Consider the following 19,053-nt stretch of genomic DNA (forward strand, 5'->3'; position numbering starts at 1 on the left):
AGTGCAGTTTCATAAATATCTGTAAGTAGAATGGATAGAAAAGCAGGACCTCAAAAGGCACTGGTGGCAGGAAGGGGAGACAGCAAAATGAGGTGGCTTCAGAAAGTCCGTGGAAAAATTCCACTATCTTTTCATTCCATTTCCCCATGATTTTTCTGTATATTTATCAAAATATTACTACCAAAAACACCAGAAAAATTACTTTTATTTTATCAAGCACATCAAGCATTATTTTAAAAGCTAACTTGATACAGATCAGTTTATTTTTACATCTAATTTTACATGGAGATATTTGATTAAATAATTTAACAAAAATACCTGTACTTTAAGATTACAAATTCTACCATTCTTAGCAAAACAGTTCATCTTCATGGAGATGGAAGCATTTTAAAACTATACAGGAAGTAAGCGTGACCACTAAAGAGTTCATTCTATCAATATACTTCATAATTATCCCTCATCTCTGAATTTAGGGTCAATAATCCACCACCTGACTACTTTACAAAGACTGGCAAACATGAAGTAACCATCTCACTGAACATCAGACACTGGTCCATTTGAAAATAGAGAAGCAGAGTTCCTAGTGTGTTCACCTAGCAAAACATGATTTCTCCATACAGCAAGAGACAAAAGGAAAAATGTGCATATTATTAAGAAATCGAGGACGTAAAGTTCACATTTTTGAACTGATGGAAAACCTAATGAAAAACAGAATGCAAAGAATGTTGTAAACAAGGCACAGTTTTAGCAAATGAAAAAACAAACAAAAACTCTTCACTGTGAATTGGATGAAGGTTTACAGAGCAGCTCAGCTTCAACAATTCACACACTCTTTCTTACCCTTCCTGCTCAGATTGTTTCCTGGGACAAATGCAGCCATCATGATCCCAAGCTGCTGATTATTCTAAGCAGGGAGTGGCGCCCTAGTGTGATCATTCACCTGTCCATTATTTGGCTGAAAATTGAGCCAAGGGGATGATCTGATGACAAGAGATTTCAGGGTTTCCACAAGTGTCTGTCCACTAAGTTCATTCTGAGTTTTGTTCCACATTGCTCTCCCACTTTATCCTGTCCTAATGTGATCCCGTGTGGGGGTCAGTTCTAATGTGAAGAGTTGGGAATGATAGTCGGCACCATCTGTTCTTCTAGTCTCTGTCAGGGTCATCGAAGCTGAGGTTCGAATGGTCTCTCAGTCCACTGGACTAACTGTATATCCATTCATCTTTGACTTGCTTTCCTCCAGCTGGAGAGAGCCCAATAGCTATATACCTTTTATGGCTATTCACAGTCTTAAAGACTCCAACCACACTCATCAAAGTAGGATTAGTACACTAGTGGACTATTATATCCATTTTATGACAATGGTCATAAAATTCATCTTTAATGTTTTATCACTGAATTTTTACAGTTTAAGCTAAATTTAATTCATATAACATATAAGATTGTATACTTCATCTCAAATTTCATTTGGTATCATCACTTTACTCATGATTAGTAGAAATACTAATAATATTCATTACATAAAAAATGTAATCATTAATATAAGCACAGTAGCTTCAAATATTTTTTCTTTTGCTACACACAGAACAAGTTGTTCCTCAAAAAATAAATAAAAGACTCCTAACCTAGGCAAATGAACTTAATTTCAAAATAGCTGGCAAAGCTTTTAACATTACTACCCATGTATTTTTTTATATATAGTTCACTTTACAACAAGGCAAATAATACAAAAGACACAGGAAATACCCAGGAGGGGAGTGAGAATACCACATAGCTAAGCTTTGTCTTTTTCACAAGACAGCATTTTAGTGAAGGTCAGAGGAAAAGGACACTTGGAAAACACTTCTCTCACTTACACAGACCAGACTTACTGGTCTGATAAAGACTACTGGAATCCCTTGGAACTCAACCTAGGCAACAGCTTTTAGCCAAACAAGAGCACAGTAATATCAGGGAGGAATGTACTCCTAGGAACATACATTACCCACGTTTGATCAAAGAGCAGCACTTAGCCAAAAACTAAGCTCAGAAAGCAGGAAGGGGTAGAAGAGGAGGAGGAATGAAAATGGGGAACCCAGAAACAAGGGGGAAAGAATTCCGTTACATTAGGCGAGTACAACCACTGTCACAAAGTAAAACATACACTGATTAGTTCAATTAACTTTCACCCTAACTAAAAAGGTTTAAAACATTTTTTTCATATATCCCAATTTAAAACTGAAAATGGAAACCTCTATTAAAACATAATAGAGAAAAATGTTTTTAAGAAGTCAGCTTCAGGCATGAAATGAAATTGGGCTTTGTGGATTTGTGCTGGGATTACACCAAATATATGTATATACATTTATTAAAAAGGGATGAGAAAATTATGCCATTTAAATTTTAATTTCAATTTATTGGCACTAAAGGAAGATATGTATGCATATGAGTCTCCAATTATATTTCACATCTAGGGCTATTTTAAAAATAATATAAATCAGAAAAAAATTATAAGAGCAAAGAACACCCAGATAATTATTCAGATTCAACTTAAATTTTGCTAATTTTACTTGGCAATCCTCCCTCCCTTTATACATAAAACACACAAAATGTATTTTTTCTGTACTATCTGAGAATAGACTTACACATTATACTTTATCTCTTAATACTTCAATGTGGTATTTTAGATTAAGTATATTCTTATATAAATACCACAGCTATCAAATCTAGAAAGTTCTTTACCTTGATAGAGTACTTTCGTCACTCCATATTCCAATTCTCTCAACTGTCCAAGGAATGTCTTTTGTAACCTATCTTTCCTCAGCAGCACAGACTCCCTGGGACTGTCTCCTAAGGTTCCTTTGATCTGGAGCAGTTCCTCAGGCTTTCTTTTTGCCTTCTAGGACACTGGGGTTTTGGGGTTTTTTGGGGGTGGGGGAACGGGGGACACACACACATACTGCCACTGAGTTCATTCTCACTTGTTATAGGTTTCCAAGACTATAAACCTTTAAGGGGACAGACAGCCTTATATTTCTCCCATAGAGCATCTGGTGGGTTTGAACTACCAGCCTTACAGGTTAGTGGCCCAATCCACAGCACCACCAGGGCCCCTTTTGTGAATAGCCAAATTCACTGCCACTGAGTCCATTTTAATTCACAGTAGCCCTACATAGGCTTTCTGAAAAGGGAAATCTTCACAGAAGCAGACCACCTCATCTTTCTCCTGCAGAGCAGCTGGTAAGGTTTGTGTCAATGCTTCAGGAACAACTGGGAATAGAAACTAGGTATTTTATAGATGTTTCTCATGATTTGAATCAGGTTCTATATTATTGCTTGTACTGTCTGGCTTGCAAATTTTAAATGATATCTTTTATTTCCCATTTACTAGCTATATACTAACTAGCCAGTGACCTTACTCTATTTTCCCTTTCTAATTTTTAAAAGTGAAGTACTTCGCATTTTTTCTAACATTGAAAATGTTATGCTATTTTTCTACTCATGTGCTTACCTGTACTTCACTCCTGCTGGTTTTAAGATTTTCTCCTGTACTTTGACTTCAGCATTTTCACTGTGTATCTGCTTGTGAGGCTCTCTGTATTTAACTTAATAGATTGTTCAATTTCCTATATGTAAATTATTGCTTATCAATATATCTGGGAAGTTTTGTCAACATTTCTCAATTTTTTTCTATTTTCCTTCTGCTTCCATTGTACATAGGTTAGTACATTAAATACTGTCCCACCTTAGTCTGACTCTTCGTTTTCTTGCCAGTTCAAATCTACTGCTGACCCAGCACTCACTGGTGAGCTTTTTATTTCAGTTATTATGGTGTGAAGTTCCACTTAATTTTTCCCTCTTTGAAGCAACACTGTCACCATACTTTTCATTCCTTTAATCAAACTCTCCCTTAAGTTTGTAAACATATTTATCATGGCTACTTGGGAATCTCTTCCTGTTAGAGCCATTATCAGTTCACGTTAACAGGCAATTTTTGTTCCTTGTTTTGGTGGGTGCTTGTTTTTTCCAGTTAGTGGGTCATACTTTATTTTTTAAATACCTTGTAATAGGACTGTCTTACACTTTCTCTTATCACACCAAGCTGTGAAACTAATTGCCAGCTCATTGCTCTATTTTTCATAATTCTTTTGGGCAAACAAGGTTATCCTATAGCTTAATTTTAGCTTCTTTAACATGTCTGCAGGATAACTATAAAAAGATAATTATAAGCTGATTATAAAAATCAGTCTTAATTCACCCATCCAATCAACAAATCAATTATGTAATTAATGGGATGGTGTGTATTTACAATTTTATACAAATGAAGTTGTGTTGAACAACTACAATGTATAAAACTATGTATCTTGAGTACACATACAAAAAGAGTATGACCAAAAAAACCCAGAAAAATTACAAACACTATATTATTATTAAGACTAGAAACCTTGCATTGTGTGCCATGAGCTTTCCTTGGGTATCCTATTCATGTATCATACTTCTAAACTACCTTGGATTGACTATGGTTGTTTTTATTATTTCAAAACAAGGATAAGAGTTTACTTTGTAGAGATTTACTACCCCGCAAACATTGTTTATCCAGACTAATTTTCAGAGTTCAGCACAGAACGTAAGAAAATTATTAGGTCCTTTGTTCTCCAAATCGAAAACACAGTTAAAGCTTGGCAGTTTCTCAAAAAGTTAAACACAGAATTACCTTTATTTTTCAATTCCCTGACGAGTGGATTACAACTCAGTAACCTAGGTTTATACCAAAAACAGTACATAAAAACAGGCACACAGATACAGGTAGATGTATGTTCACAGTAGCACTACTCACAATAAGGAGTAGAGAAAAAAGTAAATATTCATTAATGGGCAAACAGAAGAAAAATTATACAATGGTATATTACTCAGTCATAAGAGAAAGTACCAAAAAAGCTGAGTTTTTTCAGCACATTTTTAATGCAGTTTTGTGGTAAAATTAGGTGCCTTAGGTACTCGGGTCGGATTATACTCGAGTATACATGGTACAACTCCACCTCTCAGTTAACCATGTGGGTTAGGTTCCAAAGACTAAGGTAGTTATGCAAAAATGGAGGATGGGTTTACCCTGATTATAGAATATACTTTTCTTTTCCAGGTAATTTTCTTTAAAGTTTACTTTATCTGATACTAATATAACCACCACTGGGGTCTTTTAATATTTACATATTTTATCATTTTCTACCCTTTTACTTTCACTGCTTATAACAATATTCCTTAAGTGTTTTTCTTGTAATAGCACAGAGGGCTAATATTTGAAAATCTTTTAGGCTGATCTGATGTTTAAATAGCGTATTTACAGCATTTAAATTAATGCAATTGTTAATGATAGGGCTTACAGCTAACATTTTGTTGGGTTGTTGCTTGTTTCTTGCCTTTCTATGGGCTACTTGAACATTACTTTGAGTTCCATTTTATCCAGCGTTTTCAAGGGTATCTCTTTGTAATGCCTGCTTTAAGTGGTCTATTATAAGCATAATTGGTGTGGTCATTTACTAGTTTAAAGTAAAATATCGAAACTTTGTTTTCATAAATGTAAGGTTTGCAGCCATCCTGCATCAAGCCAGTCTACTGGCGCCATGTTTCTCATGGGGCAGCTCATCTCCTCTCTCTGTGTGGGTTGTGTTTTGATAGTTCTCACAATGTTTCAAACTTTTTCATGTTATTGCACACTCAACAGACTACATTATAGTGTCATCGTGACTTTATATGTACTAGGGAGCCCAAACCATCACATGACTCATTTTATTATGGCATTTGCTTTAGGTGGTGGCCCGACACTAAGACTGCATTATTTCCAACAGTATGCCTCTAATATAATTTTCTTAAATAATTCTTCTACATATAATTGGAACTCTATTAGTTGCCATTATAATTTTGGTCCAACTAGCAAACATAGTTTCAGAAACTTGAAGGGCAAAGGAAAGCCTACTGGTTTGTATTAATCCATACTTTTGCTTCCATATTCTTTTTTTCCTTCCTGGTGTTCCTAGATACTTTCCCTTTTTCATTTCCGTCTGTTTAAAGAACTTTTAGCTAGCTTTTTTAGGGTTAAGATCTATTGGTGACAAAAATCTCTGGATTTTCCCTCATCAAGAATGTCTTCATTTCCTCTCCATTTCTGATGAGTATTTCCACAAGATACAGAACTCTGGGTTGACACTTCTAAAGACAGGTCTGGCACAGTTTCTGATGAAAAATCTATTAACAAGAAATCCAAGTGTCCTTTCTCCTACAAACACACACACACACAACCCCACTCTGTGCTGCTTTTAAGTCATGATCATAGCCTTTGCTTTTCAAAGTTTGGCTATAATTAGACTTGTAGAGTTCCTTGGGCTTATCTAATGTTCAGCTCATGGGAAACTCTCAGAAATTATTTCTTTGCGTATTTTTCCAGTCCCGCCCTCTTTCAACTCATCTAACAGGACAATGACATATATTACAGTTTTTGTTATAATCTGACCAAGTCCTGAGGACATTTTCTCTCTTTCTATTTTCTCCCTATTTAAATTGGGAACTGGTTAGCTTCAAGTTCATGAATTCTTTCCTCTGTCTCTTCAATTCTGTCCATTCTATTAAGCCTGTATGCTGAATTTATTGTTTTGACTAATGGTACTTTTTAGGCCTAAAATTTCCATTTGGTTCTACTTTGTAGCTGATAGTTCTTTGCTGAGACTTTCTGTTTTAATCTTTTTCTCAAGTGGGTTTGGAAATGTTCAAGTACTTTCATGATGGGGACTTACAATATTTGTCAGGTAATTCTAATATCACATCTTGGTGTCTGTATCTGCCTCATTATTCATCATGCCACGGACTCCACCAGCACCATGGAGGGAGGGGAGCTGAACTCATCCCTAATGAGAGATGCTAAGCGCCCCGACTCTACTTCCATGCCTCTGAGGTTAAGAGCATGTTGTTACTGTGAGTGGGAGCATAAATCCAGCTTCCCATGCGGTCCCACTAACAATAAACCAGGGAGGGGATGCCAGGAGGTTTCTCACTCCCTGGCAAGATGCAAGTCCCAATTCCCTTCTCTGAAATAATGCAATGGGGAAGCTTTACTGCCTTGTTACATCCTCACCAGAGTTTTAGCCTCGACCCCCACCTGGCCTTTCTTTGTTGCTGTGGTTTGGGGTCGGGCCAGTTATTTTTTTGCTGCTTATGGAGTCTCAATCAAAGGGAATGCTGTCTAGACATTTTCTGAATTGGTGGGTTGCTGCTTTCCTAGTCCTTTGGCTAGAGAGAGCAGGCTTCTTAAAGGGCCTTTTTAGTCAGCGCCATTTCGTGGTAGTTCATTTCTTCAGTTCAAATTTGAGCTAGATGAGGTACAAAGAATGCCCAAAGAACACAAATTGGCTCATTTCTTGGGTTCTGAATTCTATAGTCTCTATGCCTTCTTCCTTCCACCTTTCCAAATCTTCTAGTGGTTATTATATATAATGTTCTGAATTTTCAGTTGTTTTAACAGAAGATAAAGAGTACATCTACTCCATCTTTTTACTAATTACTTCCTGGCCTCCACTGACACCCTGGTGTGAGGGGAGGTGGACTCAATCACCACTACTGAGAGGTTCTAAAAGCCCAGTCTCTGCGGGGTGCCTCTGGCATATCTCTAATGAGGAGGAAAAGGCACACCTTGCTACTCTTGGGAGATGGCAAAAGCCCAGGCTTCCCATGTGGTCCCACGAAGAGTAACCTAGAGCGTAGAAGTGAGGAGGTCTCCATTTTTAAAAATGGCTCCCACTATGTCCCACAAATAAATTCTAGGGAAAAAGAGGATGTTGTCTCTGGTACAGATTTTCTTTTTTTATATAATGCTTACTATTTGGATTAATTTGGACTACATCTCCAACCAAAAGCACTATATGACAAGGTAAGTCACGCAAGAATGTCCAAATCCCATTGAATCATTGTGAGACTTAAGAGACAGCGTCTGAATATGACACGTACATTTTTTGACTTTCATAAATACAAATTTCACATTTTCTATTCATAACTTTAAAACAATCATTAAACTAGATTTACTTAGGGAGCAAAAACCTTTCTTTTTTATAATTTCTTTCCAAAGGCACTACGTGAAACCGTGCAACCAAACACAATTATAGAATTTTTATAACACATCATGTGACAATTCAGTAAGTTGTCATATGTGACAATAAACAGGTAAATACACATAATATCCAATAACAGAATAAAAGTATCTTAATAAAAAATGGCCTAGAATAGTATCTGCCACAGGTTAAACACCTAATAAACATGCTACATAATGATTATATCTATGAGATGACTAAAATTTTACCAAGGAGCAGAATAGTACTTTATTTTCCTTGGTTAACATTACACATGTATGACTGTAATTATTCTTTAATTTTAAGTTAGCAAACAAAAATTATATTCTGTTTCTATTTGCCACTTGAATGTGTTTAGAGATTTCACTCTCATAATATATTCTTAAACATGCCTGGCAATAAGCAGATTCAAGGTTATTTTGATTGTGAAATTAAGAGATGTTGGTTCTATCCAGACTGGGTCTAATCAGTGAACCAAGAATGTTATAATAGCCTAATAAATCATTAAGAACAAAGTTCAATTAAAGAAGTGTTTTTAAGCTGATAATTCTTTAAAATAACAAAATAATATAAACCAACAGGAAATTATAACATGTATTTGAGTATTCACAGTCCTAACAACATCTACCTCAAGGATACAAGTGTTAATTTATCAAAGTAAGATGTTCCTTAAATCACCTTAATATCATTCAGAGCTTCCTAAAATATATCCCTTAGAAACTTAATATTCCTTGAGATATAAAGAAATGTGCCACAGGAAAAGGAAGTAGGATGGTAAACACAGTAAAACAAGTTTCTCCATAACAGTTATCTTCTCAAGGCATTAAAAACATATACATGTACAGTAAACATTCAAGACAGGTTTAGAGTCACAGAACCCCATATTTATTTAGTCAAATATACCTTCCTTGCAACAGCTATAAAGATCTTTTGAGACTAGTATTCAATAGCCCGGGAAAAACACAATGGTAGGAGACCCCTTAAATATTGATTCTCTACTTGTCCAGGAAAAATGACAAAATTTAAAAATTAAATTATAGTTATAATACCTTAAAAATAATTAAATAGATAAATGTTATAAAAAACACCTTTAAAAAAATAATTGGCCTCTCATTGCACCACAGTGCAAAATTTGGCTCTCATAAAAAAATCGTAACAAATTTTACAGTGACAACTTAGGTGAGTGGAAATTCCAATTATATTTTAATTTTAAATATTATTCTCAAGTTAATTTATCTCACAATGGAGAAAACTACTCCAGAAATTAGATGTTTCAGATTAAAGTTAAAACAAACAGACCTTTATGCCTTAACAAAACTTCACACATAGATGTCTACAACTGGATATCTGATTAACTTTATGAGATACACATATCCATAATATTGCAACTTAATAAATTGATCTCATAGGCTTCAATGTTCTGGGTGTGTTTGTGGGCAGATATATACAATAAGTAAAAACTATGTAAATCTACTAGTAAAACTAGAAAAAATAAGTTGAAAAAACATTACAAATCCAGGATTAAGGACCAGTATTTATATTTTAAACGACAATTTTTTAATAATGGCCACACTTTTTTTAACCAATTCACATTGATAGTAAATTAATTTAAAAACACAGAACATAAACAAAATACACAATGGCAAACAGTGATATAGAATTAATTTTATATGCTACATGATAATTTCTATGGACTAAGAAATGGAAATTTTAAGTTTTTAATTAATAAAATAATGGAAGTCACTTACCTCTAACTAAAGTTCTCTGAAGGTAGTATCCTCCTTAGAACTCCTATCTTGGGTAGTTTTACCTGCTGTAATTTCCCTCAGGAGATTCCAGCAAAGTCTAAGAAGTTTTAAGCTCCCTTCGAAAAGTCCTATTAGTGCATGTGTGTTATAAACCTGCTCACCTACTGCTTCACAGCTGTCATTTCCAATTCCCACAAAACCACAACCACCACATGCGCATCAATGGAGGATGCTACCTTTGGAGAATTACATTTAGAAATGTGACTTTTCACTTCTCCAAATGGTGTCCTCCAGAGTGTTCCACTCCTGTTTATAATGCGCTAAAAGTAGTGGTGGTAAATCAGCATGCAAAGAAGCAAACGACTAAGATTTAATGAAGTGATTACACTGGTCAAATATGCCAACAGAAGAGGCCAACCTGGCAACAGAAATAAGCTTCCTCAACATTAAAAACAACAACAAAAAACCTAGACTGAAATACATGAGAAAAAGCTTTGGAAAATTACTGCTTAATAGACAAAATTTAAAAATTGGTCTATATCATTTGGAACGATCACATTTTTTCCTAGTATATTTTGCTAAACAAAAGCAGTATTTAAAAATTTGTTAGAAACTATCTGTTAATAATTTATTGAACATTTCTTAGTGTTACTTCTAGTTCAAATTACACAAATACTCTAAACAGTAAGATGAAATTCTACTTTCTCTAGAGGTCTTCTTTTGTCACTCTGTTCCCCTGGCATATAATAGATTTAAATGCATAGTTCTGAGTACTGCGCTTTTAAATATCAGCCTTACGCTGTCTATTAGCTCTCCTTTTGAATTTACATAAAATTGTAATAAAAAGCTATCCATCAGCAACTCACAGGGGATGACAAGAGAAGTAATGAAGGATCTTAGATAATCCTCCGATTAGATTTTTCATATATAAACTGATGTTTAAATTTTCATCTTCAAATTAACTGTGCTAATACAATGTGCACATTTTAAATTAAAACTAAAGAACAAGGATCCCCTTCTAAAAAGGTGGCCACATTTAATCATAAAAATCAGATGTACTTTTTCTAACTTTAAAAGTGCATAGACCAACGCAATCCCCTAGAAAACAAAATGTACTTTCCAATGCAAAAAAAAAGGGCAAAAGAGAACACAAAATAGAGTGCATATCAGTTTTAAAAGCCTACTAATCACCTTTGAGAAGGATAAAATATGGAGTCATGAGGCAGTACATTTGCATTCATTTTTCCTCTTATACATGCACTATTAGAACTCATTAAAGGGTCAGAAAATCTTCTAGACTTGCTAATTTTAATGCAGGAATGACTAACAACCCAAGAAGGCGTATCTAGGATGATACTTACCTTAAAATAGATTATACCACTGTGCTATTATGTATTCTGTGTAGGGATACACAAGCAGTCAGCTGAAAGGTACACACCACACTAGCAAATGCTTGGCTGGACCCATAAGGTCGGATGACCAATGGAATATCAAGATATGTGTCGATTCTCCAGCCCTCATAACCACATTCCAGACATCTCACGTAGTCCTTTAACTTGCCTTGATATAGTTCATTTATAAGATCAGCCTAAAAGTAAGAATAGTTATAGTTTTAAAAATTCACATTTTAAAATATATGAAAACACAACAACGTATGCCTTTTAGAATAGGTTTCATAAAAGGATAATTTTAACATTAAAATTTTAGAACATTTTAAAGCAGATTTACCTTATAACTCAATTTTTAAAAATCGAGATATGGCAAAAGTATTTTTAATAAAGTTGGATTAACACTGAGTTAAGAGCCAATGTGTAAAAATTAACTATTTTGATTCTTTATACTTCTAAAAACATGAGCTATTAAAACAAGCCTTACTGAAAATCAGCTACCAACTTTTTACACTACTACATCCCATTAATTTTACATGAGGACAGAATATATACTACCACATACTTTTAAGCACGCTGACAATTATAATTTATAACTCTAAATTTGCTTATGATCATTTTCACAATTACATGTTAGTAGCATCTTTGAACTCGAGGTGCAAATAAAACTTTAAATTACAATAATAAATATAACACAATTTTGAGGAGAAATATGTATATACATTAAATATAAAAGGTAAGGGGAAAAGAATCATTAAACCCACCTTCCTCACCTAAAGAACGGATTCTCTGAACTAGTCACCAAACTTAGCCAACTTGGACTCTTCTGGTTCAAAGAAGGGTTAAGTAAGGAACCTGTGTGTGAATATTTTGTCTCAAGATTCTTGTACCAAACCTTGAGAACTAAGTATGCCTCAGCTGATGTTAACAGAAGTGTTGACAACAAAGGAAGATGTAACAAGGAACGGGAACGTCATACCTACAAAGAAACAACCCCCAACACCAGCTCTAGTACTTTAGTACAGTCCCAAAGGCCTAGACAGAGAAAGGTGGTCACTAGGGGAACTTACCATTTAAGAGGGAAATTAGAGTTTATGTCTTTTATCAATTTATATATTTTTAACAGCTAGGACTTAAAAATGTTTAGACTATGATCCACCTTCTCTATTCTAATACTTATTATTTATTTAATACAGCCTTCTTCCTTCACCTGTTCTGGTCCTATCTGATTACATTTTCTGAACCTAGAAGGGCATTTCAAAGGAATTCAAACCAGTGTTTCTTCAGTACTCAACTCATTTCCTCCCCACCTTCTTCCTCTTTTATCCCTGTGATCTTCCACCACTACAGCCAAGATAAGCCCTTCTCTGAACTGTGCCCCATCCAGTTTAAACTTCTTCCTCATGCCAGTGATATGCCTAATTTTTACCCTACTTTTATTCTTTCTTCTGCTACATAAGAAAAGAGTCAAATAATGAGGATTTTTAAGTGTTAAGAGTATCTGACTATAGTTGGTCAAAATGAGAAAAGTGCCTAATGACCCGACTTTATGTGTTACAGATTTTAAGAGAGACAACTTCATAATGAATGTGTAAAAGCCATCCCAACAAACTGAAACTCCTAATTATAGAGCTTTTGGGGGTGTACTGAGGCCTTTACTGAATCACACAGCCCAATTTCCTTACATGAGAAGTAAAGAAATTATGGTCTAGGGTGGTTTGCTGATGATTTTTATGACCCAAACAACTAATGAAATGATAGCCTACTATTTCTAATTCTTTATTCAGTAATGTAACCAGGTTAATGCCCAAGTTTTAAAACATTTAAATATCAGTAACTTTAAGGTTAGTGAAGGATTTATTTGCAAATCCTAATAGACCCTGGCCTACCTCACCTTTAGAAAGGAGAATTACCTGTTCTGTTTGTTTCCATTTCTGCTCCAATGCGTCGAACATGACTCTGCACAATTCCTGAACATCATGCTGCTGCCACGCTAGTTCAAGATAAAATTTATTTAAAAATAACAACTATAACGTAGTAAAAATTGTTTACATGTAAACTGGCAGACACTTGGCCAAGTCTACACAAAACAATTCTAAATGTACACAAAATATACAATACAAACATGATATGGCTTTCACAAAGAAAAGAATCAACAGAGCTCAGCATTTTGTAAACAGCATATGCTTTATGGGAGTATGATATTTGCTGCTTTAATTATTCTTCACTGTAGTTACGAATGCTATGAAAACTGAGGCAATAACATATTTTAAGTATCTAATAAAAATACACTATGCCCAAAGTTATTTTATAAGTTTGATTTATCCAACATTTACCCCATGAAGTTTAAATTTTTTAATACAAGTGATTTTTAAATCCCAGCAAAAAGCAATGAAAAGATGTAGTTAATGACATCGTCAGCATGCAATAAGTATATTATACTGATTATATAAGTATAATTATAATATACATTATTTCTAAACTTCTTTGATTAGAAATACTTATTATAAGAGAATTCATACCCTCACTACTATCCCATCCAAAGCTCCTTGTAACATCAGTCGTTTCAATTGCTCTCTTTTTGCTGGTTTGTAACAAAACAAAAAGCCTCTGAAGTTGGTATGGGATACTTGTCACTGGATCTTCTTCAGATTCTTCAAATTCCCACCTATTAAAATAAAATTTGTGGAGATTTATAAAATGCTTAAATTTTTAATGCATAATTAATAACAAAAGCACAATATGTCTATCTCAGGTGGCTACCAAGAGTTTGTACATAAATAGAAGCTCTAAACATCTAGCAAAATATTCATTTTTCTCTAAGTTATATACAGAAGGAATTTTAACTTTATACAGAAAGGACATAAAGGAGCAGCAATCTCATTCTCAAGAATGAAACACAAGCACATTAAGAGTAAACACTGATCAACACACAACCACACGAACCCTTCCATCCAGGGGGAGAACAATGGAAACCATGGGAGAAGGGAGACAGTGGTTGGTATGTGAGATGAAATAATTTATAATCAAGGGATATTTAAAAAAAAATCTATCAAGGGGTCATGACGGTGGGCGAGGCACAGGGGGGGAAAAAGAGGAGCTGATACCAAGGGCTCAAGAGAAAGTAACTGTCTAGGAAAGAATAATAGCAACATATGTACAAACATATATGCCTGATACAATTGATGTATGGATTATAATACGCACTGTATGAGCTCTCAATAAAATGATTTTAATAAAAGAGTAATCATTGAAACTGCATCTAGAGTTCTAATTATTAATTCAGCCAAAAAACACAGGTAAAGTTAGTGAACAAATAATAGTTTTCAACAAATATCTTGAATGCATAATGAGTAAGATGCAAAAAGGAGAACAATGGAATACAAAAGAGAGATTGAATGAATTAATCAACTGCAATGTGTGCATTTTGATTGGATGTGGATTTTAACTAATAATTTTTTAAAAAGAGGTAACAGGAAAGCTTATTACTCCGCTCAGATAGCATTTACATTATCATGCTTCTAAATAATTAGGTAGGGCTATAGATTTTATAGTAAAATGAATACTGATCTCAAGTTGATAATTTTTCAAAGTTGAGTAATGGTACCAGTACAAAGGGATTCAAATTCTAGTTCTATATTTTGTATTGTTTGAAATTTTTAATAAAAGATTTAAAAAAGGAAATATAAAAATAATCTAGATTATTAATTTTCTCTCAAAATTCATTGCTCTAGGAACTGCCTCAATAACAAATAAATTCCCAACTTAAGATTTCATTTAAAACAGAAAAAGATCAGGAGACGTAAGTTGGAAGCATACATATCCAAAATTCTTAAGGTAGTTTTACATTCAATAAATAAAGCCTCAGTAACAGCATACTGAGGACAATACTAACAATTCCCTTTATCTTAAGTGGGTAATAAGCCTACTGTCACCAGCCAACTCCAACTCATAGCAACCTGAGAGAACAAAGGAGAAGTGGCCTTTTGGGTTCCCAAGACTGTAACTCTTTACAGGAATAGATAGTCTCATCTTTCTTCTCCCGAGCAGCTGATAGTTTCAAACTGCTAACCTTGCGTTTGAAGTCCAACCCCTAACCATTATGCCAACAGGTCCCTTAAGTGAGCAAAAAGGGTATTCTGGAGTTTCTCCCCATTGGTTTAACTGAAATTAAGGAACGCTCTTGATTCTTAGGCTTTGTTTTCCCACCTGCTATAAAGTTCATTAAATTCTCACAGTTTCCAAGGCATTTGACCCTCCTTTTGACCTAATGGAGCCCTGGTGGTACAGTGCTTATGTGCTGGACTGTGATCCATGTGGTCAGCAGTTCACAATTACCAGCAGCTCTAAGGGAGGAAGTCTGGGCTTCCTACTCCCATAAACAGTCAGAGCAGTGGGTCTCAACCTTCCTAATGCCAAGACACTTTCATACAGTTCCTCATGTTGTGGTGACCCACAACTATAAAATAACTTTTTGTTGCTACTTCGTAACTGTAATTTTGCTGTTATGAATTGCAATGTAAATATCTGATATGCAGGATGCATTTTCATAGTTATAAATAGAACATAATGAAAGCATAGTAATGAATCACAAAAATAATAAGTAATTATATATTGTGAAGTATTTATTTTTAATGACAAATAAATGAAATTTAGTCTTAAAGCATGGTGTAGCATGGCTAACAGTCTTCACGCCAGGTACTTGTATGTGGGTGTATCTGCATGTGGGCAGACAAGCTTGCAGATGGATAGAGGAGTGGTGTCTCAGCTCCTAAGACCATCAGAAATATGTTTTCCAATGATCTACGGTGACCCCTGTGAAAAGGGTCATTTGACCCCAAAAGGTTGAGAACCACTGAGTTACAGTATTGGAAACCCCAAAGGGGGTTACTATGAGTCATCATTAACTCGATGGTAGTGAGTGTGATTTTGTTCTTTGACCAAATAATTCTAATTCCCCTTCTCAATCACTGTACTCCAATCCCAATTTCTTTTGTTCACCTTAGCACTCGCTCTTCTGCTCTTGATGCTCTTTCCCTACATCTGCAAAGCCCTGACTCCGAAAGTCTATTCTTCTGACATTTCTTTAGAGAGATCCCCAAACCATACATGTAAACCAGTGGTTCTCAGTCTTCCAATTGCTGTGACCCTTGAATACAGCTCCTCATGTGGTCACCCCCCAACCATAAAATTATTTTTGTTGCTACTTCATAACTGTAATTTTGCTGCTGTTATAAATCAGGTGACCCCTGTGGAAAGGTCGTTCACACGCCCCCCCCACCCCCCAATGGGCTCATGACCCACAGGTTGAGAACTGCTGATCTTAAAGTGACTGCACTTAAACTCCTGAAAGTTATTCTTTCTGCACGGAGGCTGCTGTGAAGTTCACAGAAACTCACGGCCAGCTTCTATATACGAGAATGAAACTCAATCTGGACCTGGGCTACCTTCATAATCACTAGTAAGGCTCCATGCTGTGGCTCTGATGTCAACCTATTGCAATGAGTTTCTCTTGTTTACAATGACACTGTCTGCTCCCATAAAGATGTACAGCCTTGGGAACTAACTCTAGGGAGATCTATGAGATACTATGATTTAGAATCAATTCCATGGCCATGGGTTTTCTACTCTGCCAACAATGTTACCCAATTCTAGAGACATGTCCAAAAAAGCAAATCTAAGTCTTACCAACCCTCTTCTAAGGCACATTTCCCGTTATGTTCAATATTCATCAACAAGCCTATGTGAAATGAACTTATTTATTTAGGCTTACCTACGAAGTTATAAGGGGAAGTTGGTCTTATTTATAACTGCAGTCCCTGTGCCTAAGAGAGTACCTGAAAGAGTCAATGTTTAATAGCCCTGTCTAACTTTTTGCTCTATTCCACTGTGCAGTAAGATTTACAGACCATGTTCAGGGTATTGGTTAAAAAGCTACTGGGATACACATCCCTCACCCTGGACTTATCACTCAGCCCTATTTTTGAGGGAAGGCTCCAGGCTGCATTTACTAACCTCACTCTTAGTACTCTGACAAAAATTCCTGTTAGGCTGATCTCCCAGAGCATCCTGGGTCAAATTAAACTTACTATGATCGGTCATAGTATGACAAGGAACCTGGGTAACACAATTGTTAAGAACTCAATTGCAAACTGAAAGGTCAGCAGTTTGAACCCACCCGACCAGTGGTTCTGCAGAAGAAAAACACCTGGTGATTGGCTCCTTTAAAGATTACAGCCGAGGAAACCTGAGAGACAGTTTGACTCCGTTATGTTACATCACTACTTGACTCCTGACCTTTTGGTTAGCAGCTGAACTCTTAATCACTAAACTACAGGGCTCCTAAATAAGCACTACTGGGTATCAAATACTAGCAGAATGACAAAAATGCCAACTTTTATAAGCAAATTCAGATGATGAGCTTGTACACGAATGTAATAGTAACATCATGTTGCTTGAGTGACACAACCAATAATACTCAATGTTTCAACGGCTTGGAATTTGAATGCATATTTACCATAATTTCAAAGATGCTGCTCAAAAACAACACATGGCAGGGACTGAATGGGAAGATCAGCTTGCTCACACTTTTAAAACAATTTTAAAAAATAATGAAGGGGCAACTGAGTAACACATACCAAAGGGACTCTGTAGAAATCAGCCCAGGAGAGTTACTGCTGAATCACAGGAGGAATATCATAAAGATAAGTAGGCACAGATCCACAAGGTTTTGAGGGGTTGGGGGCTTTGGGCTGACCACAGTAGAGGCCAACTCGGGTTTGACCTTAGCCCTTAGCCCAGCCACTGTCTCAGCCAGAGCCAGGACCATTTGGAGCCCGCACAGGGGCTTAATTCCAACAAAGCCTCGGTTTGACACTGGCTCCCGGCAGGGACTAAACCCTTGCTGCCCTGTGAACAGGGCTGAGGGCTCAGCTATATTGTTCCTTTTGTTTCCCTCTCTGCTCTCTATCCCCCAACAGTCTCAGCAAGCTTAGTTGTTGTTTTTTTCCGTTCCTTTTGATCTCTTCCCTGTTCTCTCATACACCACTGCTGACCTCCAGACCACTCCCCCTTAGCCTAGGGCATTTATGCCTGCCCCAACCCAGTTAGGTGAGCTCCACCCTGTTCAGTGTAGCTCAGGTTGGGGAAAGGCCTGCGGACCTCCACCAGGGGATACTATGCCCAGCTTACCAGGGAATTCCTGCCTGTGTTGCTGGGGGAGCTCCTACTTTTCTTCTGTTGTCCTACATGACTGAGGGAACTTCCTCCCGCCTACCTTAGTGCTTCACACGGCCTAAGGCAGCTCGGCCAACTCTCCCCCAAACATTCCAAGCTGCTGCAGAAACCTCTGCCCAACCTCCACAGTGCTCTACCTGGCTAGAACAATTCTGACCACCATTCGTGGTGTTCTACACTAAAGCACGCAACACACCAGCCTTCTGGGACACTCCCCTGAGAAGAAAACCACAGGAGGATAAAGTGGTAGGCTAACTCCACAGTGAAATTCGAATAAGCATTCTTACAAGTCTCCCAGAGAAAGTCAGTGCTCTTCGACTCCCTGGGAAATGGCACCTGCCCCCTCTAAAACAATGCAACACAAACAGCCATCAGCCTCAGAGATCTCAACAAAAAAACAGAACAAAAGGCAATGGCAGAAGATGGCCTGAACATATGCATGTCTTCTATGACATGCATAGAAGAAGCAAACATTGAGCTGCCACAGAAAGAAATTTTCAAAACGCTGCTTAGAGTCATACAGGATATGAGGGAAACAATACAGAAAAAAGAAAAGATGATACAGGAGATAAAGTCAATACACCAAAG

General features: G+C 36.2%; 1 protein-coding gene across 5 annotated transcripts in view; it reads right to left on the reverse strand.

Annotated features, from left to right (window-relative positions):
* Positions 1-19,053, reverse strand: part of USP47 (ubiquitin specific peptidase 47) — a 111,666-nt gene that overhangs the window by 41,645 nt on the left and 50,968 nt on the right. For all 5 annotated transcript variants that reach the window (XM_075546062.1, XM_075546060.1, XM_075546061.1 and 2 more), the window contains exons 6-8: positions 13,752-13,897; positions 13,143-13,222; positions 11,280-11,429 (exon numbers count right to left, since the gene is read on the reverse strand). In XM_075546062.1, coding sequence (XP_075402177.1) covers positions 11,280-11,429; positions 13,143-13,222; positions 13,752-13,897 — 376 coding nt within the window. The remainder of the gene's footprint in view (positions 1-11,279; positions 11,430-13,142; positions 13,223-13,751; positions 13,898-19,053) is intronic.

The sequence above is a fragment of the Tenrec ecaudatus genome, chromosome 4 (genome assembly GCF_050624435.1).
Source record: "Tenrec ecaudatus isolate mTenEca1 chromosome 4, mTenEca1.hap1, whole genome shotgun sequence".
NCBI lineage: Eukaryota > Metazoa > Chordata > Mammalia > Afrosoricida > Tenrecidae > Tenrec > Tenrec ecaudatus.